Here is a 21,996-nt window from a genome sequence, read left to right on the forward strand (position 1 = left end):
TCATTGAAGGAAACCCAGTCCCGAAAGGACCAGCTCGTGTTACTGCCCCCGCACTGGGGTCTTTTCATTTAAGCTGTATACATTAATTCCATGAAATTTATTCACGCATGCTGAAAAGTTGCATCCTGGTAGCGGAAAATTGCGCAACTTAAATAAATTAATAATTTAAGATTCTTACAGGCCTGATTAGGCCTTTATTCAGTCAGTGTTGGGGAAACTTATAAAGTTTTTAATGATACATATGCAACCCGCACTGAAAATCTGATTTGCGGAACAGTATTTCTAATTCTACAAGGCGTACAAGATGTGTTGATTGCGAGGCTTCAACGTGATTTGATAGTTTAAAACAACAGCAAATAAAGTTTCGAGTAATTCGTGCTTCAGGTTTCTTCCTGTTGAAGCATTTTAAATTGCCTTTCTGGTCAAGGAGAAATATTTTAATCGTTGCTGTCGGTTTTGTTAAATTCTCTGCTTATATGTTTATTTTGCTTTTTGAGGACTGAGCAAATCAAAAATTTATTGGGTACTTCAGCTCAAACTTATAGATTTAATATTTTCAATAAAAATCAAGTTGTAGATAATATGGTGCATTATTTTATTACATCACGTCTGCATTTCAAATTAGCATCACTTCAAATATTTTTCACACTTCATAGCTCATTTTCGTTGACCTCACAGATAAATCGGAAATTTAAGTGACATTGATGATCATTCCAAGCAAGAGTAGGAGTTGAAGGTTTCCAGAATTGAAGGCAGTGTTCATTGCCTCCAAAATTGTCCGGCTGTCTTCTTTCGAAGTAAGTAAATCCGCTAATTTTCATACCAGTCCCAGTCCAATAGAACGTTCCCTCTGACCCCATATCGCTGCCAGAGATCCAATAAGACTCTTTCGGTTTTTCATTCCCTGCAAATACAAACCAAATTATTAGATGAATATATTTTAGGTTCAGACATTTTCCGCACGCACTTACCAATGACATCGAGAATCGCGTTATTTTCGGCCTCTGTTTCGATACTGGCCAGTTCCATGCCGTTTGATTTGCAAAACGTGCTTGCCAGATGCCAACTCATCTTTGAAACAAAAACGTGGTGGACACCCAAATTGAATATTAAAATTTTGTAGCCCGATACATACCTTCTCCTTGCTGATGTAATACTTCGATCCTGGAAATAGTGGCATCAATTTACTCGCAACATGCCAGGAAGCAGTTCTACCATCTGGAAAACACAGCCGTTTAAAGCACACGTTTGGCAAGAAAAATCTGAAAATATAACGGAAATCCAGACATTTCTGAGTAAAAAATAAGTAAATTTTGAGATCATCACTGCAGAAGTGACACGTCCTAATCTTTTCCAGCCTCAAAACCCCCTGAAGATCACGATTTTTGCAATTTTCAATAGAGGCGTATTAAAAAAAATCGAATGACTCAGCTCTGTGTGGTTAAATAAAAACAAATTACTTTCAAATATAGTTGCTGAATATCAACTTTTTCTTTAAGAAGCCGTAATTTTTTTAGATTGTAATTCTTTGCATCATTTGCATCTGTTTTTTTTTAATTAAAGTGTCAGGGATTACGTGTCCTGATGAATACTAGTCGCTCCCTTCGTCCAGCGGTTGTCCGCTAACGTTGCGGTCAATTAAAATAACTCGAAATGAAAAAAATAAGCGTAAAAAATAAGAGAATTACTTCCTGTCTTCCAAATAATTTAATTAAATGACGTAAAAATAAACATATTTTCGAAATTATATTGATAGTTTTTTTCACCTTTTAAATTAACTTGATATTTTCTCTTTAACTGCATGAAATTATTACAGCATTGCCCTTTAGCTAAATGCTATTTTTTGGCGTCTATATTTATATACACATAACCAACTATATTAACTTCAGCAATAAATTAATGGTTCTCAATACTTGTTAGAAGTTATGCGGACTCTTTTCGATTATTAAATTACAAATGAATTTATAAATCCAACTCCAGAAATGTTAGCAATATGATAATAATAATTGTACTTACTTGTTCTAGGTTGTGCGGATTTCTGTAAATTGCTGATTTGTTGATTCGCTTCATTGATTCTTTGGGCAAACAAATTTTGAAAAAACTGTCAATTCCACATTCTATTTATCATTCGACGTTACCTGTGTTCGCAAATTTGTTTCTGCTGCTCTCCGCTATCGCGAAGGGCTTTGATTTGAAATTCGCAAAGCTGTTTATTCTGGCTCACCAACGTCACTACGTCTTTCAGTTTTTCCTCCACGACCTCGATCCTTTTATCGCACAGCGCCTCGCCCAATGCAGCGACGCTATTTGTTTGATTGTGTTAATTCAAAAATATCAAAACATTAATAGGGCACTCTATACTTACTTACTGTTTGGAGTAGGACTTAATGAACTGGATCCCTAAAAATTAAGGAAAGTTGAGCAATAAAAAAGAACTACGCATTATTCAGAGCTGGTTATTAGGGATTGACTTTATGTAGTATTCGACTCATTCTGATCAGTGACCAAACCTCAACCGCATGCAACTACTCAAAACAAACAGTACCACTTTATTAAGGAAAAGTTAGTTGGCTCTACTTTATTTGGGTTTTTGAGCATTATGTAAATGTTGCAAGTTGAACAAATAATAATATAATAATAATGGGAGGGAAACCTCGAGGGAAAGTTTGTTCTCAAGAATTTTGACAACCTTGTGTGCTTCTGCGTTTATTGGCATCTATTCAAGTATAGTAATTAATAAAGCAATTAAATTTCACGCAGTTCATTGCGTTTAGTTTAAAATGGCAGGCCAACATTTGATGAGCGAAGAGCAATGAGACATCCAATAAACGTTTCAGAGTACCATTATAAATTTCCATTCTCGATTAGTATTTTTGAATATGCAATATGCTTATACTGCGTTTTTGCCGAAGCTGTCACGACTCTTTTCATATAAAAATTCCGGTTTTGCCTCGAAATCCATTTTGAAAATAGTTTTTGGATTAAAAAAAACATGTAAACGGAAAAGCAATTAAAACAAACGTACCTGAGCTGCATAGACAGCTGCAAATGATTGAGTGGCGAAAGCCAGCAAAATCCAAATTTTCAAGTCCATGATGGAGAATAGTTTTCTTGGAGTAATCTAAGTAAGTGTTGCCGGAGGCCTCGCTTTATACATACAACGAGCAGGTCATATTATCAGTGATTACACTGGGTTCAATACGATCAAAGTTCAGAAAGTCTCTGATATCATCTTTACCGATGGCTGTAAAAATAATTTTTTTATTTAAAACTGATGGGGAAAATTAAATTTAAAATGTACAACACAAGGAAAAAGTCATAGAAAAACATATACGTATATATATATGTCAAAGTTGAGTGACGAAATACTTAGAAATATTTTCTATGTTTAGTCTTCAGTACTCGCCAAAAACAAGAATTTTTCATAAAATGGAAACTTGTTCAGGACCGGAAAATAGGTTGGGCAGTGAAAATTTCAAGGTGATACCTCAACGCAGTCACGAGTTACAATTTAGAATTCATTCACAGTATTCGTTTTTCGGGGATTTTTGAGATACCGAAAAAATATAGAACTTCCGAGCTTCAAACTTCAAACTTGGAACTTCACCATCTATTAACTAGTACTCTAAGCAAAAAATATAATTGTCGACCTCCAATCTCGCGGAGAGCTGCTCTGTAAGAAAATTCAGCCAAAGCTCAGGTTTTATATTTTCAGTATAAAACCAAGTTGCAGTTATGGTGTATTTTTTATTACATCCTATGTCAAAAAATCTGCTTTTTAAATTAGCATCACTCTTGAGTACTTCAACTCGCTATATATTTTTATTTTTTGCGTCATATTGAGACCTTTGGGTATTGGCAAAATATGTTTAACTTCTAGGATTTCAATTTTGAGGTGGTTATTTTTTGTTTGGCTCGCATTGTTGAGGCATTCTCGGGAGTATCAAAGCAATGGGAGATATTTGAGCTGGCTGCTGATTGTCAGAGATGGCAAAAGCTGGTTAATTTAGAGTCTCGAAATGGTCAAATAGCTCATCTGGCTGGGAGCGGCACCGGCGCACTATGGACTACAACGATCCATTCCATCTTCACTGAACACTCCTTTTGAATTCCAGAAAAATCGGAGTATATTTCTGGCACTGATTTGGGGTCCGAGGGAAAATTTTGTTGTGATATATGTGTGAGGAAATTAAATAATTGATATTTTTCGTGAGCACTCTACGGATAAGTGCGCGGGGAGAGCTGATTGTATTAGGAATGGACACAAAATTGAAAGGCGACGAGCGACCAAGGCCGCGGTATCCGCCGATCGCGATCCGCCGCGCTTTTCTCCACAATTTCTTGCATTCGAGTAAGCAGCTACTGAGCCACTTCAATATATCTTTCATCCTTCCCAACCAAAATTATATTCTGATGACAAATTAATTTATTAACCACAGCATGAACTAGAAACAATTAAAAAAGTAACACACTAATACAAGATGAGGTTATTTTAAATGTCTTGCAATCTGTGAGAAACTTTTTTATTAGCTTCCAACATTCAAGTCTTTATTCAGTCAGAGATAGGAAACTTTCAAAGATTTGAATGATACTTATGCAACCCGCGCTGAAAATCTGGTTTGCGGCACAGTATTTCTAATTCTACAAGGCGTACAAGATGTGTTGATTGCGAGGTTTCAACGTGATTCGATAGTTTAAAAGAAGAGAAAAAGGCGTTGAGTAAATCAGGATTCAGGTTTCTTCCTGTTGAAGCATTTTAAAATGCATTTCTATGCAGAGAGAATTACTTTAATCATTGCTGTTGATATTGTTTAATTCTCTGCTTGTATGTTTATTTCCTTTTTGAGGACTGAGCAAATCAAAAATTTATTGGGTACGGAACTTCAGCTCAAGCTCATATTTTAGAAAAAAAAATCAAGTTCTAGATAATATGGTGCATTTTTTATTGCATCCTGTGTCGAAACACCTGCATTTCAAATCAGCGTCCCTTCACAATTTTCCACCCCTCACAGCACATTTTCGTTGACCTCGCAGATAAAACGGAAATTTAGCTGACATTGATGATCATTCCAAGCAAGAGTAGCAGATGAAAATCTCCAGAATTGAAGGCAGTGTTCTTTGCCACCACGATTGTCCGGTTGTCCTTCGGCGAAGTAAGTAAATCCGCTAACATCCAAACCTGTCCCAGCCCAATAGAAAGTTCCTTCTGACCCCAAATCGCTGCCAGACAGCCAATAAAATTCTTTCGAGTTCTCATCATCTACAAATAAAAATCAAATTCACGGATAAATTTAGTGACGTTGAGAAACTTTACCAATGGCATCGAGAAGAGCGTTATTTTCGGCCTCTGTTTCGATACTAGCCAGCTCCATACCGTTTGATTTGCAAAACTTGCCTGCCAGATGCCAACTCATCTTTGAAACAAAAACGCGGAAACTCAAATTTAATATTTTAAACTTTAGAGCAATAATATTACCTTCTCCTTGCTGATGTAATACTTCGATCCTGGAAATAGTGGCATTAACTTCCTTGCAACACGCCCAGAAACAGTTCTACCATCTGGAAACCACAGCCGTATAAAGCATATGTTTGGCAAGAATAATCTGACAAATTGAAAATGTAACGGAATATCAGAAAGTTCTGGTCTAAAAATTAGGGGGCAACTATAGCAAATTTTGAGGAAGCATCACTGCTTAAAAACAGTGTTGCATCCAAATCTTTTCCAGCCTCAAAACCCCCCTGAAGTGTACAATTTTCGCTACTTTCAAACGGAAATTATTAAAATAAAATCGGATGGCTCAGCTCTGCGTGGTTAAATAAAAACAAGTTATTTTCTAAAATGATTGTTGGATATATAAACTTAAGCTGCTAGTAAGCCGTACTTTTTTTAGATAATTCTATATCATCGTTCGTAACAGTTGTTTCAAATAAGGTGTCGAGGGGCTACGTCCTATGATGATTACTAGTCGCTCCCTTCGTCTAGCGGTTGTCCGCTAACGTTCGGTCAACTAAAAAAGAGCCGCTCTCGCCTCTTAAATCTAAAATTTACGGCGTTAAAAAGAGAATAATTTCTTGACTTGACAAATGATTTATTTAAATGAAGTAAAAATATTTAATATTTTTAAATAAATTGATATACCTTTTTAAAGAAATTTGCAATTTTCACTTTAATTTCATATGTAGAGGTCTGAGCCACCCAATTTTTGTCGGCTGCTGGCTAAAACGGCTTCCTTAGCCGCCTAAATCTCGCGGCTGCGGCGGCTGGCCTAATATAAGCGGCTGCTGGCTCACGGCGCGGCTCAGAATTCTGAAATGGGGTGCAAAATCTGAAACGGGGTGCACAGCACCCCATTTCAGCATTCTGAAATGCACTGCACCATGAAATAACAGACTTGCCCTGTAGCTTAATGTTAATTTTCTTGTGGCTTTGCAATTTGGTATGAATTTTCGTGCATAACATTGACCGACCTTCTCATCTTTACAGAGCTATAATTCATGAAATTAAATTTTAGGTGCGCCTAAATGCTGTTGGGAAAGTAATATATAAAATATAGACATCAACGAAATGAGTAAAAGTGACTCACTTTTAGATATGGACGAGATTGTGCCATTCAAGATGCATTGTTGGTTCGCTAATTTCATCCTGTTAAAATTAAATGTTTATGTATCAGTGATTTTTTAATTTGTAGTCATTTTTACCTGAAATCACACATTTGGTTGTTCATTTCTTCGCTATCGCGTATGGCCTTGATTTGAGTTTCGCAAAGGACTTGATTTAGGCTGATCTGTGTTGTTACGCTCTTCACCTTTTCTTCCACGACCTCCACACTTTTGTTGCACATTCTTTCTCCCATTTTATTGAGCCTGCATATTTTCAGATATTTATCTAGATTTTTGAAAAAAGGATACTACATACTCTTGGTAGTCAACCGTGTGCTCGCTGTTCCCCTGAAAATAAAAAATTCAATCAACGACCGAATAGAAAAAAATTGTTTGGATGGAAGGCAGCTGATGAAAAGACTAAAATTAGGCTTGTGGATTTTAATAAAAATTTCTGATGCATATTTTAAGGTTTGTAGGCGTATTAACACTCTAAGAGCTTTTCGTTTCTCGATTTCTGGCCAATGAGCGGTTGAGGTTATTTAGTATTTTTTAGAATTCTTGGATATCGTAAATCCCACGACACATGACATTTATAAACGCCTTTATAGAAGCAAAAATATAATATAGAAAATACCTGACTACTTTGCTGCCGTCTTTTTGCTGCGAGGACGGAAATTTGGAAGTTTGATATCAAAGCCAACAAAATCAAAGGGTTCAACTTCATAATGATTAAGTTGAGCAGTAGCTTTCAAGAACCAAAGCTTTTTGCGAAGTGACCCAAGCGCACTGGTTTGTCTAAATGAGTTAAATCACGTCAGTGACCATGTACAAACACTGGAGCGTTATTTATCGATTTGACAAAAATATAATTTTAATATATTATCAACATGGCTGTTGTACTATGATACGAAAGCTGCCCCTTAATACCGTGACCCGCCAAACCACAGCATTGCAGAGACCTCAACCTCGGTGACCGTTGACATCAAAAAGCTAGGCGTCAAGTACGACAAAAACCTCTAATTTTAAGCAAGTACTAAAAAGTACTGATAAAGGCACAATAAGGAAGTCATTCCGCTATTTTCCAAAATTTTATAGGAGAAATACCTTGAAGCGTTGTCAGATAAAAAATTTATTTTCAGTGCAAAAGAGCCTCTAGTATATGTACATGAATTACGTAACAAAGGAGAACTAAAATCCACAGCTCTATTATGAATTCTGACGTGTTCCAACGCAGTGAAATACAACTTCGTGTGGGAAGTTTGTAACTGGTCAGGAAGCTGATATTTTAAAAGTCAATTATTCAGTTTTTCTTTTGACCTTTTCTAATTAAAACATACAGTTTTGTAAATTTTGTTGAATAAAAACTTATTTTTGGAGTTAAATTATTGGTATTATACAATAGTTGAATATCAACAAGTGTTTTCAAACGTCATAAGTGCCGACAAAAGATCACCATTAAAACACTAATTCGATTGTTGGGATTGTTGCAAAAACCGCTCTAAAATGGAAATAACAATTCTAATTTTACTTTTTACCGGAATTCACTGGCAATCGCCGCTACCACAGAAAAATTGCGTCATTTATTATTTTTTAGCATTTTTAGGAACGTATGGAGCTTTTCATTATTGAAATAATTAAATTCTGTGCAAATAACAAGCAATAATGAGTGAAAGTTCATTATTGGATACCCCGTATATCTAATAGTCATTGGATAAAAGCACCCTTTTTTAGAATGAATGATCATGTGTGCTATATCTAATTTGCGTTTTCGCAAACAAAATCAAAGGTCATGAATTGAGCTTATGCGTAAGGTCACGTCACTGACGTGATTGTGGCACAGTATTTAATGAAGCAAAGAAATGCCAGTGAGCTCGGGTCATTTGCAAAAGGCTTTAGTTCTCGCTGGTATTAGAGCTCAAGCCTCCTGATGGACCTAAAAGCCATCATATTGTTGGTTGTGGTCTCCAACAGCCCCAGTTATGTCCTAACAGCAATTCAACAACGTCCAGAAGATCAGGTAATTTTTTAGAAATCATTGCATTTATATCTAGACTTTAGTAGTTTCTATAAAGCTCTGCAAATTGCTTGTCTTATGAAATTCTGATTTAAAAATTGGAACCAAAAACTTCACTGATAAACATTAAATTTACGCTTTTATTTTCATCTCAAGCTGTCAATATTTTCGCTCTGGAAACTGGGAACTTTTTAGACCCCAATAATACAATCTTTTTTACCTCTCCATTAAATTTTTGGCTTTGGAAAGGCTCGACAAACTTGGAGAACTCACAATAAAAATTCAAAAAAGACATGTCGTCATCTCAATTTTTGATCGTTATAATACAGTTTTTTTAATTAAAAATATTAATGTCATACACTTTAAATTTCTGAAAACAGCTGCCAAACACACTGACTAAAAAATCGAAAAAATCATTCGTAAAAATAGCCTAAACTAAAATTTTCAAATTTAACAAAGATTTTCGTGCACACTCATCTGGTCTCCTATTTTTGCTTTTTTTAATTTAAATTGTGGCAATTTTCAGGTGATCATGCAGCAGTTGGTTGATAGCCGTGAGTAAGTAGATCCCCTCATTTTCAAATTTATTTCGCTAGATAATTCACAAAAACATCAGTCTTCTAGAAATGGAAGCGAGGATTTGCAACACAAGGGTAAATGTTGTGGAAGAAAAATTGAGAGGCGTAACTGCACAGTTGAACCTAAGCAAATCGAGTTGCGAAACTCGAATCAATGCGTTAATCGAGAACGGAAAACTGCAAACCAAACTGTGTGATTTCAGGTAGTTAAATTTAAAAAAATAATGGAATAAAAAATCCAAGTCTTGTTTCTAGAGTCAACCTTGCGAGCCAAAACTGCATCTATGATAACACAGGTGCCGTCATGAGGAGAACAAGTGAGATCAATTGTTAATTTTTGATTAAATAAAATTCTAGAACATTGAACAATCAGTTCTAAATTTATGGTTTGCAGGGGAACAAAATATTTGTAATCTTCAATAAAATTCATTTTTCAGATGCTAGCAGTCGTGTTGCCGAGGGCGTTGCTGGAAAATTACTGTCGCCCTTCCCAAGCTCCGAGTATTTCTTCAGCACTGAGGAGGTATTTTAATATGATTTTAATTATGTCTGGAATTAAATGATTATTTTAAATTTCAGTTGAACTGGTATTCTGCTGCAAGGTTTTGCAAATCAAATGGCATGGAATTAGCTAGCATTGAAACAGAGGCCGAAAATAATGCGATTCTCCAAGTCATTGGTAACTTTTTGCGATAAGCTCACGTCGCATTCATAGCCTCATTTCTCGTTTTATTAACAGGAAAACTGGTTGGAGATTTTTGGCTCTCTGGCACAGATCTGGGATCAGAAGGGAAATTTTACTGGGCTGGAACTGGAATGGATGTTGAGGGTTTCACGAAATTCTTGCGTGGACAGCCAGATAATTATATCGGAGAGGAACACTGTCTCCAATTCCATAGACACCGGATCACGAACATTGGTTGGAATGATAATAAGTGTGACGTGCAATGCCGGTTTATCTGCGAGAAAACAAAAAATTAGCTTAAACCCATAACACCGAAAATTGTAGTGGCTTATCAGCATGTTAAAATTAAACTAAATTAAAATTTCTCCGCAGTGAATAAACACAAAAAACAAACCAGCAAAGTAATATCTAAATGGAATGACAAAAATTCTCATTCGTACGGTCAATAATGATCAATATTTAATAAAAAATTGTTTAAAAAGATTTAGCCATTAGAATTATTTCCTTGCTGATTGTTAAATAATGGAGGATAGTTGAGAATTTCAAGTTAAACATACATACTGTATTATCTCGCCAATACCATCTACAGGTCTCAATAGAACGCCTCAAAGAAAATTATAGCGAGTTAAACGTACTCAAGAGAGGGCACTATCTCAATTGAAAAACAGATAACAGCCAGCCGGCGCGCTTTACGCCAGTCTTCTTCGGGCCAACAGCCATGCAAGCCGTCTTGTTGGTGATTTTCCTCTCCGTGGGGGCATGTTGGGCCGCCCAGGGACCCAAAGTCACTATTGGACAGGGTGCTCTTATTGGAAAAACAATGACGTCACGCTCAGGAAGGGTTTTTTCTGCCTTCCAAGGCATCCCTTACGCAGCCCCACCAGTCGGAGATCTGCGCTTTCAGGTAAAAAAAACACCGGCAAAATAAGTAAAATTAAAACTGTGGTTTCAAAAGAAACTATAAACAACACACACATGATTTATTTTTATCCAGGTTATTTAAGTGTTATAGCTTTACCAGCATGTATTGAATTATGCAAAGTTAAGAAATTTGCATCAAATCTGATTTTTTTCTTCCTTTGGGAATTAATAAAAATTAACCTTTTAAATACCTGATGAAGTCAGAAAAATGAAATGAAAACTGTCTTAAGTTTGGGCGTTGATTGACCTTCAAAGCCAATTGGCTAGGACACTCAACCTAATCCATTGGCCTCAATTGACGAAAATTTACCAGCGATTTCGTCTCTGGCCGTGCATTTCGTCGGTTCTTTCCAGTGTTTGTTTTGCATACACTGATTTGAAGTTTTAAAATACATATTTTTAGCTTAAATTGAATTTATTACTGACAAGTACCTATTAGGCTTATGAATTTTGGACGTTTTTTACGGGAAAAGTCTGCTACATTTGAAATTTTCATTATTATTTTTATCTTTTTTCAAATATGATGGTTTGACTTAATACGCTTTTGCGTTCCACTTTCACTCTTACTTTAATATCCTATATTTTACCAAAGTATTGTTTTTACTGCGTAAAACTGTATAAAATGCAAAAAACTTCAAATGATAAACTTTTTGTAACAAATCAATATTTAAGGTTATTTTTATCTGCTTATTTTTTAACAATAAATTGCATTTTTTAAAATTGTAAGTTTTTAATTTTTTAAACAAATCTGTTTGTTTGGGAATGGGTTTTATACATAACAAACCTGATTTAAAACTAATCAAAATTATTTATAAAAGCTACCAAATTCAACTTGTATGGTTATAAATAGAAAAACTTTCTTTTAAGTTGATTTAAGGGTGTTTGATGGTTGTACACAATTTTAAATATGGTTCATTGTCTTAAAACTACACGATTCTTGTTAATTTGTTGGTCCCGCAATGATTTTCAGAAAATAAAATGAAATTTCCAGCCCTATGATGCTAAGTAACTATTTGCAGAGCCCGAGAGCACCTGTGAAATGGGAAGGCGAACGTGTGGCCCAAAAAGAAGGAAGCGATTGTCTGCAGGGACACTTTATCCATCCAATTTATGCCGGCAGTGAAGATTGCCTTTTCATTAACGTCTACACTCCTATAGTAAACACTCTATCTAAATAAATAGATAAAATGAAATAAAAAATTCCTCGACAGACCGGAGAAAAAGCGCAGCTTCCAGTGATGTTTTGGGTGCACGGCGGCGGTTTCATGTCCGGCTCAGGCAGCACCGAAATGTACGGCCCAGAGTTTCTCCTGGACCACAACGTCGTCCTTGTCACCGCGAATTACCGATTAGGAATGCTCGGTTGGCACGTGGTGAATGCAAAAAAATTGGAAATTTATTGCTTCATTTGCGCGTTTCAGGATTTCTTAATCTGGGAACGCCTGAGTTCCCAGGTAATTATGGTTTGAAAGACCAAGCCGCTGCTTTGAAATGGGTCAAGGAAAATATTGCAGCTTTTGGTGGTAACCCAAACTCTGTGACAATCTTTGGAGAGAGCGCAGGCAGTGCGAGTGCCCACTATCTTCTCATTTCCCCCCTGACGAAAGGTATTGCCAATAACGTTTTGAATTTAAATTATCATCTCTTGTCTTGCTTGAATATTAGTGCGCTGATTGCTCTTTGAAGTGGTCCATTCTGCTCCAAAATTAATATTTACTTATCGATAACTCCGATAAGCGTGATTGGGATTTTATTTTCATAATTCGATGGCATTGTTCTCATCGGGAAGAAATTTTAAATTTAAAATTTGTTATACATTTATTTTTAATATTGAACTGGTAAAAAAAGCCAAAGTTAAAAGGGAATTTATATGTTTTGAAACATTTTTCATTGTTTTGGGATTTATTTTAAACGCTTTTTTGCCATTGCTTCATAATTATTTTTGTGTCAATAACATTTCGCTTTTACGGGGCTGAATTATTTGCAGCTTAATTTTCGTGAGTATGGAAATTAGGAGCAGTCCAAATGGTTAAAAATTAAGATAAAATCGATCTAGTTATTCTATTAAAAACCAACATTGTTCCTGTAACAAGAAAAATTATTTGAAAAAATAATCTGAATGGCTCGGACGTTCTAGGCCGTGTTAAATATGTTTATTAGTGTGCACGACCGATTTAAACGATTTAGACGAATTTAGAAGTGGCTTTGTACTGTGTTGTTTACGGTCATTTGGAGTCTAAGTCATAAAAACAATATTTTTTATCGTTTTAAATTCCAAACCCTGCAAATAAAGGTGAATAATTTAAATTTTAAAATAAATTAATTTAATTTAAATCGAATTATTGTTTTTTGGTCTTAACAAGAAACAGAGGAAATTGGTAAAATGAGAAGCTGTGATTCCTAGGGGAAAAAACACCTCTTATACCATTTTAGTTTCTGCAATAGTTAAGAAGCATAATTTTATTATTTAATTTAAAATTCCCGTGCAATAAAACAAAATTTAATAATTCAGGTTTATTCCATCGAGCGATTCTCCAAAGCGGCACAGCCTTCAACCCCTGGGCAAGCGTGATTGAGGCAAAGCGAATCGGTTGGGATTCGGTCCGGAAACTTGGATGCAACGATGATGACTTTGATGAGGTTGCGGATTGCCTGCGAAATTTGGACGCGTCAAAACTTGTTGACGAAGGCGCCGCGATGAAGGAGAGAGAACGACGAGTCCTGGAATTTGCACCTGCTGTAGAGCCAAAGGGCACCGTTGACCCCTTCCTTCCTGCCAATCCCAGGGAACTGGAAATACCTGACGTCCCGATTATTACCGGACTCACAACTCACGAGGGATTGATCCACCCGTTCTTCTGTAATAAATTATCTTTACATTTATAATAAGTTGCAAGTAATGATTTGTTTTTATCTTCAAGTGCAGTCGAGTGAACCGAATCTTGATAAGGATTACAGTGAAAACAGGGATTATTTCATCTTGGAGGATTTAGGGCTCAAGAAATATTCTAACGAGTGGGAAAAAACTTGGAAGAAAGTCGAAACGTATTACAAATCGTTGGAAGAGACTGAATTGGAGCAGTACCTTCAAGTTCGTGAAGCTGAAATATATTCCAAATTTATCCGTATTCAAGTGCCTGCATGAAAATAAAATATAAGAAACATTTCCAAGATGGATCTGTAAAATTATGTTATTCGCAACTCTGCACAACTCCTGAGCGTACAAGCAAAAAGCTCCATCTTAGGAATATTTTTCATTTTGTTTTTTTTAAGTTAGAGATGTTCTCAAATATATTTCCTGGTTTTATATATAATAAAAACAAATTTATTTCAGCTAGCGTCTGATGTGGATTTCAACGTGGGCGTCGACCAACTGCTGAGAAAAGCTGTTGTTTCTAAAAGAAAAAGTCCAGTTTTTTACTATGAATTCACCCATGATGGCTCCTTGGCTCTAGCGAAAAAATATTTGGAGTTTGACGCCCCAGAAGGTAAACTATAAATAATATCCCCCTAGAATGACAATCATTTGTCCATTTAACCTGCAGGAACCACCTGTCACGCAGACGAGCTAGGCTACCAATTTAGCAGTGAATTGTTTAATTGGAAAGAAGCACCAGCTCGAGATCAAAGAATGATTGAAATCATTTCAACGCTTTGGACCAATTTCGCCACTACAGGGTAACTGCACAAAATTTAAATTAGATTTTGCTGATTTTTAACTTGTATAGAAATCCAACTCCTGACGACTCATTCGGTGCTATTTGGCTGCCAGTTGAAAAGACGAGCTCCAACCCAGATGACATAATCACCCGACACTTGGATTTGGGAGAAGATTTAGAGATGATCAACGAAAGTTTGAACGGGGAGAGAATGCTGTTTTGGTCCCAAATTTACAGGGAAAGCAACAAAATTAGAAAGGAAGAGTTGTAGGTGCGAGATGCTTGTCAGTATTAAATCGAATTAAAAAAAACTTATGTTTGAAAGTACTAATTATTTCGTGTTTATAACAATTTCACTTATTTAGAAATAAAATCACTGACTGCCGGGAAACACATTTAAATTATTTTTAAAGTGGAATGATACTGGGCAAAAATTGAAAATTATTTAAATTGTTGGATACCACAAACAATTGATCGATTAACAATTTGTTCAACAATTTGTAATAATAAAGAATGAACCTTCCTACAATAAAAATTCAAATTTTGCCAATTTTCTCCAAAATTTACAGTGTTTGAACATATTTTCTTGGCATATTCCGATTCCTCTCGTCGAGATCTGTCCAACGGTGTATGCCACTTATTGGGGAAACTCTTGGTTTTGAAATTAAATTGGATTTCAAGTAAGGAGACAGCCATTACCATTTGAAAAGCACGGTAACTTTCCAGCCAATTTTCTCGAAAAATTACAGTGCTTCCTAGGTCAATTTAGGCTTTAACTGAATCCTAAGGGACGAGTTTATGCATTGGCAACAAGTATTTTCCAGGCTTTTCTAGTATCATTCCTCTTTAAAAATATTTCTGCTACAACAGAATTTGCGTCGGATTTTTTTCTTAGTTTGTTTACAACAATTTTAAATTAAATATTTCCCATCAAAATTTGAACAATTTTTCCAAAGCTCTTGATAATGAATTTAAAATCCCCAGATAAAGAGATAAAATCTGCTCCGTTCGCACGTTTCTTCCAAGTCAACCGCGCACGTATTAATATTAACTCGAGTCGTGAGATAACGTATGTGAGCTCGAGCTGGTAGCGTGTGATCTTCAATGATGGAATAGTTAGTTCCCCACTAAAACCGAAGAAACGTCATCAAAAGCGGTCGACCGCGAGGACGGCCGTCCGCACTTCAGACTCAAGTCGGCCGGCGGCAGCTCAGCGTGTGCGCGTGCGATCGCTCGCAAGGAAGCAAAGGCCATGCGCGTCGTTTTGTTCGCAACATGCCTCTTCTTGGGGTCGTGCTGGGCCGCCAAAGGGCCCAAGGTCACCATCACGCAGGGAACCTTGGTCGGAAAAACGATGACCTCCCGGTCTGGAATTAAATTTTCCGCCTTCCAAGGCATCCCGTACGCTGCACCGCCAGTAGGAGAGCTACGATTTCAGGTATAGATTATTTTTATTATCTTCACTTCTCAATTAAAGATGATGCACTTTCTCGTTCTCTTATAACAATTGTATCGATGGTTTTTTTTAAATAAATTAATGACAATGTAAATTAGGTAAATTGGAAGGATAGGAAATGAGAAGTACTAGGAAGGTGGGTTCAGGAACATTTTTTATTCAATGTTCAATGAATGCTACTTACACCTCATAAAAGTTAACAACCGGCTTTTTCAGACCGGTTTTGAAGAATAGAGATACGAAGCTGCTTGTTTGCTTGTGTGGAGATAATGATAAGCATGTTATTGCCTTCGGAATGAGTGCGTTCGCTTTGGTCAATATTAAATTTTTTGTGCTCTAACAAATATTCTGAATTTGAATGGGACTGCTGTTAATTTGTGATGTGTTACCTCATTAACAAGTAGAGCTTGATTAAATCTTGTATATATCTTAAAGAGGATTGATGATGTAAAACCACGGAAAATAATTGCTTCCGGGGGTAAACTAATCAAAGGATTCCGTTAAAGCCAAAGGTGGCTGCACAGTTAGCGTGGTTTTCAAATGGCGAGGACTGTCTCCCTACTTGGAACTTTATTTTATTTCACAACAAAGAGTTTCCCGAAAAAGTGTCATGTACCGTTATTGATCTTGACGAGAGGAATTTAAATTTGGCAAAGACATAGTAAAATATGTATATTTTGGATAAATGGCAAAAGTTTAACACTAATTGCAGCAAAGGTTCTCTCTTGATTGAAGAACAAAATGTTCCAATTTTAGCTAACAATTATGATGATGTTCAATTGTTGCTTTAATCTACAAATAATGATTCTTCCCAAAACGTCTACATAATGTATTACTGTTCATTGCTCGTGTTAACTATTTACATGCATAATTTTATATGAAATTCATGACCTATGGCAAAAAAATGAAAAGCATTATCTGCATAAAACGCCCGAAACAAAAATTTGGTTCGTATTTATCACGTGCCGTTAAGTTATTAATTTAAACTTATTAATTTAAATTAAATTTTATTCAAAACTTAAAAAATAAAATTAAATCTTAAATCGGTTTTCAGTTATTTTCCAATAACACATTTTTTAATTATAGAGTTTTTAAAATTATTAGGTTGTGAAATCCACAAAATTATTTTTTTTCCAAAATTTAAGAGGTTCGTTCTCGTTACTTTCGTGGATGATTTCAATTTCTGTCGTCACGATCTATCTAACGCAATGTGGCTTAATGTGAAGGAAATTAATCATCAAGGGAAATAAATCTCAACATCTATTAGGTTATCAGAGCTCGCCGTTTGGAAGGCAAAAAAAAAAACTATGGGACTAACGTTCTCGGAAATTTGCAAGCAAATTTTAGCTTTGACCTACTTTTTAAAGGATAATTTGGGTCACTTTTAGCAGCAATTTTTCATTAGTTACGTCAAAAACGAAAATATTACCTGATATAGTTACTACTGTTTTGTTTTCAATGCCATTGAGAACTCTATTTTTTTAATTATTTTTTATTAACCAGAAGTAAAGTGTTTCAATGAAGATGGTATCATTGGCTTTCCGTAATTACTTGAATCAACGCGGTTATTTCCTCCTTGCCGCTGTTTATCGCTATGCGTGTAAGAAAGGTCAGAAATATAGCTATTAAATACTACGTGCTAAAGGTTACTGTGAAGGGCACCTGGTCTCTCTATATTTCATATAAAAAAGGAAGACCATTTTACTCGTTTCGTCTCTTGGTGAACAGTAATTTCCTTCTAATAATCTCGAGCTCTCGCAACATTATCGAATTCCGCGTGAGTTTGCCGCGCAAGGTTGCCGCGCGCGTACGGCTCAATTTCATCGCAATTACACAGCAGTTGCTGTGACGCAACTAATTGTTAACGTGACACCCAGCTGCATCAATTAACTCGCCTAAAGCTTAACTTCGATGCATAATACTCGTGCTACTTCACTTGCAATCTCGCTTTCTCGCAAAGGCACCCCAAGAGGCAGCGGGCTGGACCGGCGAGCGAGTAGCCCAGAGGGAAGGCAACGACTGCGCCCAGCGGCATTTCATTTTGCCCCAGTTCACCGGCTCGGAAGACTGCCTTTACCTCAATGTTTACACACCCAAGGTAAGTCTCATAATTTTGTTTTAATAAGTATTATTTGTGACAAATTCGGATTAAAGCTCGAGGCTGGGGAAAGTCTGCCGGTTATGGTGTGGATCCACGGCGGCGGATTCTCGTCCGGCTCGGGCGGCACTGAAATGTACGGCCCCGAACTTCTGCTGGACCGTGGCATTGTCCTTGTCTCGATTAATTATCGCCTAGGCATGCTTGGTGAGCGAGCTTGTGTAATAATTTCTTGCGCCACACGTACTCCATAATTTGTGTGTGGCATGCAGGCTTCCTCAATTTGGGAGTAGCCGAGTTTCCAGGCAACTACGGTCTCAAAGATCAAGTAGCCGCGTTGAGGTGGGTGCAGAACAACATTGCGGCTTTTGGCGGCGATCCAAACTCGGTGACCATCTTCGGCGAGAGCGCTGGCGGCGCGAGCATTAATTACCTGCTCATTTCTCCGCTTACTAAAGGTATTTGTTCAGAACAAAGATGATAAAAATCAAATTTTAATTGATGAAAAATTGTTCTGTTTATTCTTTTTTTAGGGAAATATATAAGCTAGCTGTCTAATGGAAATTATTTTTTTATGGCTCCAGGTCACACTAATAAAATAATGAAATTTTGCTTTATGATTAAATAAAATCCATAAAACTAACATTTTTAAATGTAGCAGGCCTATTAAAAGTCTTGAAACGTCGTATTTTCGACAGTTTTGTTCGATTTACAATTTTAAAGTGGATCAGAGCTGAAAAAGTCATTCCTCTCTATGCGAAATTCTATTTGGCAACGACTAGAACCGTCTGAAAATTGTTCTGTCTAAATTTTGGCAAGTAAAATCCATGATTTGGAAATACCTTCATAGTTGACAGTCATTTGAAATTTTCTATTTATCAATAAATTTTAACGAGCAGCATTACAAAGCATTTCTCTATTCACCAATAGATAATAGTTTTGCTGCTGCTCTGTCACCTAAATAAACGCCCTATTCATGTTCACCCATGCACCCACAGGTCTCTTTCACCGGGCAATTATCCAAAGCGGCTCCGTGTTCAATCCATGGGCGAGCCTTCCAGACGCGGAAAGAGTCAGTTTGGAGTCGAGCAAGAACGTAGGATGCGACCAGGAAGACCTGAGCGATTTAGCCGACTGTCTGCGAAAGGTCGAGATCAGGAAATTCGGCGAGGAGGGAATCGCGATGAAAAGCCGGGAGCGGCGCATCGTCGATTTTGCGCCGAGTGTGGAGCCGGAAGACACTGAAAATCCATTTTTGCCGCGGGACCCCAGGCAGCTGACCATGCACGACGTCCCGATAATCACTGGCGTGACCACTCATGAAGGAATGCTTCATTTCTTGTGTAATTCCATTTTTACTACTTTAACAATACGGTCGTTTAATTTCTCTTTTATTTGGCAGTTAAAAAGCCACTGAGCGTTGAAAAGGAGTTTGGAGAAAATAAAGACTTTTATGTGATGAAAGACCTGAAGCTGAAGGAAAATTCACCGCTGTGGCTGAAAATCTGGAATAAAATTGAAACGTTCTACAAATCTATGCCAGGCGACGAGATGGAACAATTTTTGACTGTATGTTGATACAACTTTTTTAATATTACTAATAATCAAATGATTTTTTCATTTCTTTTCCAGATGGCAACTGATGTTGATTTTATTGTCGGAATTGACCAGTCACTGAGAACAGCTGTGGCATCGGATAGGAAGAGCCCAGCCTACGTTTATGAATTCACCCACGACGGAACGTTGACGTTGCTCAAAACCCTGGCGCAGATTAAAAGACCAGGTACTGGTTTAATTTAAAGAAACTTATAATGAGAGAGAAAGATTAATTAAAAGATATATATGTAGATTTGGGAAGTTGTCGGATTTTTTATCTTCAAAAACGTCTTTTATATTTTTCCAAGGTTTCTCGGCATAATTCGTAAAAAGTTGATGATTTCTATTTGTGGGCCAATTATAAAAAAAACTCCAGAAAAAATTGGGAAAGCATGAGCATTTTTAGCAATATTCCTTTTATGGACCTTGCAAGACTCAACTAAATAACGAGTAAATAATACATAAAATTATTTCGATTTATTCAAACCCCTATCTGACAAGAGGACAAAAAAGATCAAATTAAGGGTCATCTTTTGTACAGAGCTTGAGGGAAAAATCACGATTTAAAAAAGTTATAGTTCCATTTATAATTTGCGTAAACCCTTCAGTGTTCGAAGCCGCGAATAGATGGCACCACAGGTTACTTTCTATTTTTATGACACTTATTCCTTTTGGGATTTTATTATGTTTTTACTATACAAAATGTACACTTGTAAACAAAACAAAAAATCTGTTCAGCCAATTTCCGTAGAAACGTGTAAAAGATTTTTTTTATTTTACAAAATTTTTCAATTCTTCTACTGCGATCATTGGTTGAATAAAGTTTTGGTTTCGGCACGAAATACCTATAGACGCAGAATTAAAAGCACATTGAGTCCTAAATCTCAGCGGAAGTGTCTAAAATCATAAGAATACAAGGTGGTGCTATCTGTTGGCGGCTTTGAACACTATACATGCTTTGCAAAAAATGGTAAATTTGGCGATTATTTTATTTTTGGTGCAAGAATACTGACGTTGTTTGGCCAAAACAACTCTTTTTCTCCAATGAATTTCATACATACTTCTAAATCTTTCTTTACTAATTTTCTTGTAGTTTTGAAAGAAATATATATTTATGTTAAATTTAAATAATGCAAGAGGACAAACATGATTTCTGTAAGTTATAAATTTGATCAAAGTTTGGAGATGTATTTAAATTACAACACTACTCTCTAAACACATTATGTTTAGATTAATAAGATTGAGATGTTGAAAAACGTAATGAAGCTCATTACCGATTATTTTTTATGCTAGGCACATGCCACGCTGACGAACTTGGATACCTTTTCACGCAAGGAATGCTGCCTGGTTGGAAAAAAGCTCCAGCTAACGACAAGCGAGTGATTGACTTGATGACAACTTTATGGACCAATTTCGCCAAGACAGGGTAAACCAGTGCCTCAAACGATCTGTACTTAAAATAAATGTATCTATTCAATAAAGGAACCCAACTCCTGACGACTCGTTGGGCGCTAATTGGCTGCCGGTGGAGAAGACAAGCAATAAGCCTGAAGAATTAGTCACGCGGTACTTGGACATCGGTGAAAACCTGGTCATGAAGGACGAGAGTTTGAATAAGGAGAGAGTGCAGTTTTGGCAGGAAATTTACAGCGAGAGCAGAAGAGCTCGCAGAGAAGAGCTGTGATACATATTTAAATACATTATTATTAGTGATATAAAGTGCAGAATTTTTCGCTCTCTGCGCAAGTCAAAGAAATACTGTTCATACTAGACATGTTAGCAACCCTAGGATTAGGTCCTAAGAGCATCTTGATTTGATTTCAGACAACATTTGGCGTAGTGCGTTTCCTGTTTAGGTCCTGTATTTGTATTTTTAATGCAGAAACTATTTAATAAACTTTTACTGCAAGGCTGATTATTTCTGCCAATTAATTAACGCCTTTTACTATGACTAACCAATTAATTATTAAAAAGCTCGTTTTTGATAAGCATCGACAGCTAAAATGATGACTGACCATTAGAGAAGGAGGTTGTGTAACGTGTAGCTTATATATATTATATTATGTTCCCGCCAATTAATGACGATTAATAATTTGTATGGTGCTGGTTTCACTCCTCGACAGATGGCAGTATATTACAGGTGAGGTAACTTCGCTAACCCTGCCACCTGCCAAGTCGTATTATGTTCATAATTCAAATCCAGCAAGGAGATTAATGAGTGAAAAATTATACTAGAACCGGATTTTGAAATATTTACAACTTACTATGCACGGTGCTGGTCCATTGCTTTCTCTATCAAACAGCATGGAATTCTGGAACATAGACGATTTTCCTTTCACAAATTACATAATATAACATATTACTATTAAAGCCCAAAAAAATCGGA

General features: G+C 36.4%; 5 protein-coding genes across 6 annotated transcripts; 3 read left to right on the forward strand and 2 right to left on the reverse strand.

The window, feature by feature from the left end:
- Positions 1–527: 527 nt before the first annotated feature.
- Positions 528–3,148, reverse strand: LOC135942936 (hepatic lectin-like). Its single transcript, XM_065489293.1, has 7 exons — positions 3,026–3,148; positions 2,366–2,400; positions 2,139–2,303; positions 2,017–2,075; positions 1,136–1,218; positions 972–1,071; positions 528–904 (listed from the first exon to the last, which is right to left on the reverse strand). The coding sequence occupies exons 1-7, from the start codon at positions 3,092–3,094 to the stop codon at positions 651–653; spliced, it is 765 nt and encodes a 254-aa protein (XP_065345365.1). The 5' UTR covers positions 3,095–3,148; the 3' UTR covers positions 528–650.
- A 1,777-nt stretch (positions 3,149–4,925) lies between these two features.
- On the reverse strand, positions 4,926–7,445 carry LOC135942431 (C-type lectin domain family 4 member F-like). 2 transcript variants are annotated; one of them, XM_065488549.1, is made up of 7 exons: positions 7,238–7,430; positions 6,917–6,948; positions 6,700–6,864; positions 6,585–6,643; positions 5,477–5,559; positions 5,315–5,414; positions 4,926–5,260 (listed from the first exon to the last, which is right to left on the reverse strand). In XM_065488549.1, the coding sequence occupies exons 1-7, from the start codon at positions 7,325–7,327 to the stop codon at positions 5,007–5,009; spliced, it is 783 nt and encodes a 260-aa protein (XP_065344621.1). In that variant the 5' UTR covers positions 7,328–7,430; the 3' UTR covers positions 4,926–5,006. The 2 variants fall into 2 exon arrangements, 1 of the variants encoding a protein (XP_065344621.1); XR_010575094.1 differs by lacking the exons at positions 4,926–5,260; positions 5,315–5,414; positions 5,477–5,559 and adding exons at positions 5,893–6,038; positions 6,140–6,486 and having other exon boundaries at positions 7,238–7,445.
- A 1,018-nt stretch (positions 7,446–8,463) lies between these two features.
- Positions 8,464–10,361, forward strand: LOC135942087 (CD209 antigen-like protein B). Its single transcript, XM_065488019.1, has 7 exons — positions 8,464–8,620; positions 9,144–9,175; positions 9,234–9,398; positions 9,451–9,512; positions 9,633–9,718; positions 9,775–9,874; positions 9,935–10,361. Exons 1-7 carry the CDS (start codon positions 8,531–8,533, stop codon positions 10,174–10,176), a joined length of 777 nt encoding a protein of 258 aa, XP_065344091.1. The 5' UTR covers positions 8,464–8,530; the 3' UTR covers positions 10,177–10,361.
- Positions 10,362–10,576: 215 nt separating this feature from the next.
- Positions 10,577–14,791, forward strand: LOC135942083 (esterase FE4-like). Its single transcript, XM_065488014.1, has 9 exons — positions 10,577–10,784; positions 11,821–11,958; positions 12,013–12,163; positions 12,223–12,408; positions 13,314–13,661; positions 13,723–13,892; positions 14,136–14,289; positions 14,347–14,479; positions 14,530–14,791. The coding sequence occupies exons 1-9, from the start codon at positions 10,599–10,601 to the stop codon at positions 14,729–14,731; spliced, it is 1,668 nt and encodes a 555-aa protein (XP_065344086.1). The 5' UTR covers positions 10,577–10,598; the 3' UTR covers positions 14,732–14,791.
- An 822-nt stretch (positions 14,792–15,613) lies between these two features.
- Positions 15,614–21,542, forward strand: LOC135942085 (esterase FE4-like). The gene is made up of 9 exons (XM_065488017.1): positions 15,614–15,898; positions 17,877–18,014; positions 18,071–18,221; positions 18,287–18,472; positions 19,013–19,357; positions 19,417–19,583; positions 19,647–19,797; positions 20,904–21,036; positions 21,093–21,542. The coding sequence occupies exons 1-9, from the start codon at positions 15,713–15,715 to the stop codon at positions 21,292–21,294; spliced, it is 1,659 nt and encodes a 552-aa protein (XP_065344089.1). The 5' UTR covers positions 15,614–15,712; the 3' UTR covers positions 21,295–21,542.
- Positions 21,543–21,996: the final 454 nt, after the last annotated feature.

The sequence above is a fragment of the Cloeon dipterum genome, chromosome 4, assembly GCF_949628265.1.
Source record: "Cloeon dipterum chromosome 4, ieCloDipt1.1, whole genome shotgun sequence".
In the NCBI taxonomy this organism is placed as follows: Eukaryota; Metazoa; Arthropoda; class Insecta; order Ephemeroptera; family Baetidae; genus Cloeon; species Cloeon dipterum.

Bases quoted from the DNA above. Each gene is read 5' to 3' on its own strand.
- LOC135942936 (XM_065489293.1), bottom strand. From the start codon at position 3,094: ATGGACTTGAAAATTTGGATTTTGCTGGCTTTCGCCACTCAATCATTT. The intron at 2,401-3,025 runs GTACGTTTGTTT...CTTAATTTTTAG, and splicing joins CAGCTGTCTATGCAGCTCAG to GGATCCAGTTCATTAAGTCC. The intron at 1,072-1,135 runs GTATGTATCGGG...TTTGTTTCAAAG, and splicing joins ATTACATCAGCAAGGAGAAG to ATGAGTTGGCATCTGGCAAG.
- LOC135942087 (XM_065488019.1), top strand. From the start codon at position 8,531: ATGGACCTAAAAGCCATCATATTGTTGGTTGTGGTCTCCAACAGCCCC. The intron at 9,399-9,450 runs GTAGTTAAATTT...TCTTGTTTCTAG, and splicing joins ACCAAACTGTGTGATTTCAG to AGTCAACCTTGCGAGCCAAA. The intron at 9,513-9,632 runs GTGAGATCAATT...TTCATTTTTCAG, and splicing joins TGCCGTCATGAGGAGAACAA to ATGCTAGCAGTCGTGTTGCC.
- LOC135942083 (XM_065488014.1), top strand. From the start codon at position 10,599: ATGCAAGCCGTCTTGTTGGTGATTTTCCTCTCCGTGGGGGCATGTTGG. The intron at 12,164-12,222 runs GTTGGCACGTGG...TGCGCGTTTCAG, and splicing joins TTACCGATTAGGAATGCTCG to GATTTCTTAATCTGGGAACG. The intron at 14,290-14,346 runs GTAAACTATAAA...TTTAACCTGCAG, and splicing joins GGAGTTTGACGCCCCAGAAG to GAACCACCTGTCACGCAGAC.
- LOC135942431 (XM_065488549.1), bottom strand. From the start codon at position 7,327: ATGAAGTTGAACCCTTTGATTTTGTTGGCTTTGATATCAAACTTCCAA. The intron at 6,865-6,916 runs GTATGTAGTATC...GAAAATATGCAG, and splicing joins CACACGGTTGACTACCAAGA to GCTCAATAAAATGGGAGAAA. The intron at 5,261-5,314 runs GTAAAGTTTCTC...TTTTATTTGTAG, and splicing joins CGCTCTTCTCGATGCCATTG to ATGATGAGAACTCGAAAGAA.
- LOC135942085 (XM_065488017.1), top strand. From the start codon at position 15,713: ATGCGCGTCGTTTTGTTCGCAACATGCCTCTTCTTGGGGTCGTGCTGG. The intron at 18,015-18,070 runs GTAAGTCTCATA...TTCGGATTAAAG, and splicing joins TCAATGTTTACACACCCAAG to CTCGAGGCTGGGGAAAGTCT. The intron at 21,037-21,092 runs GTAAACCAGTGC...TATTCAATAAAG, and splicing joins ACCAATTTCGCCAAGACAGG to GAACCCAACTCCTGACGACT.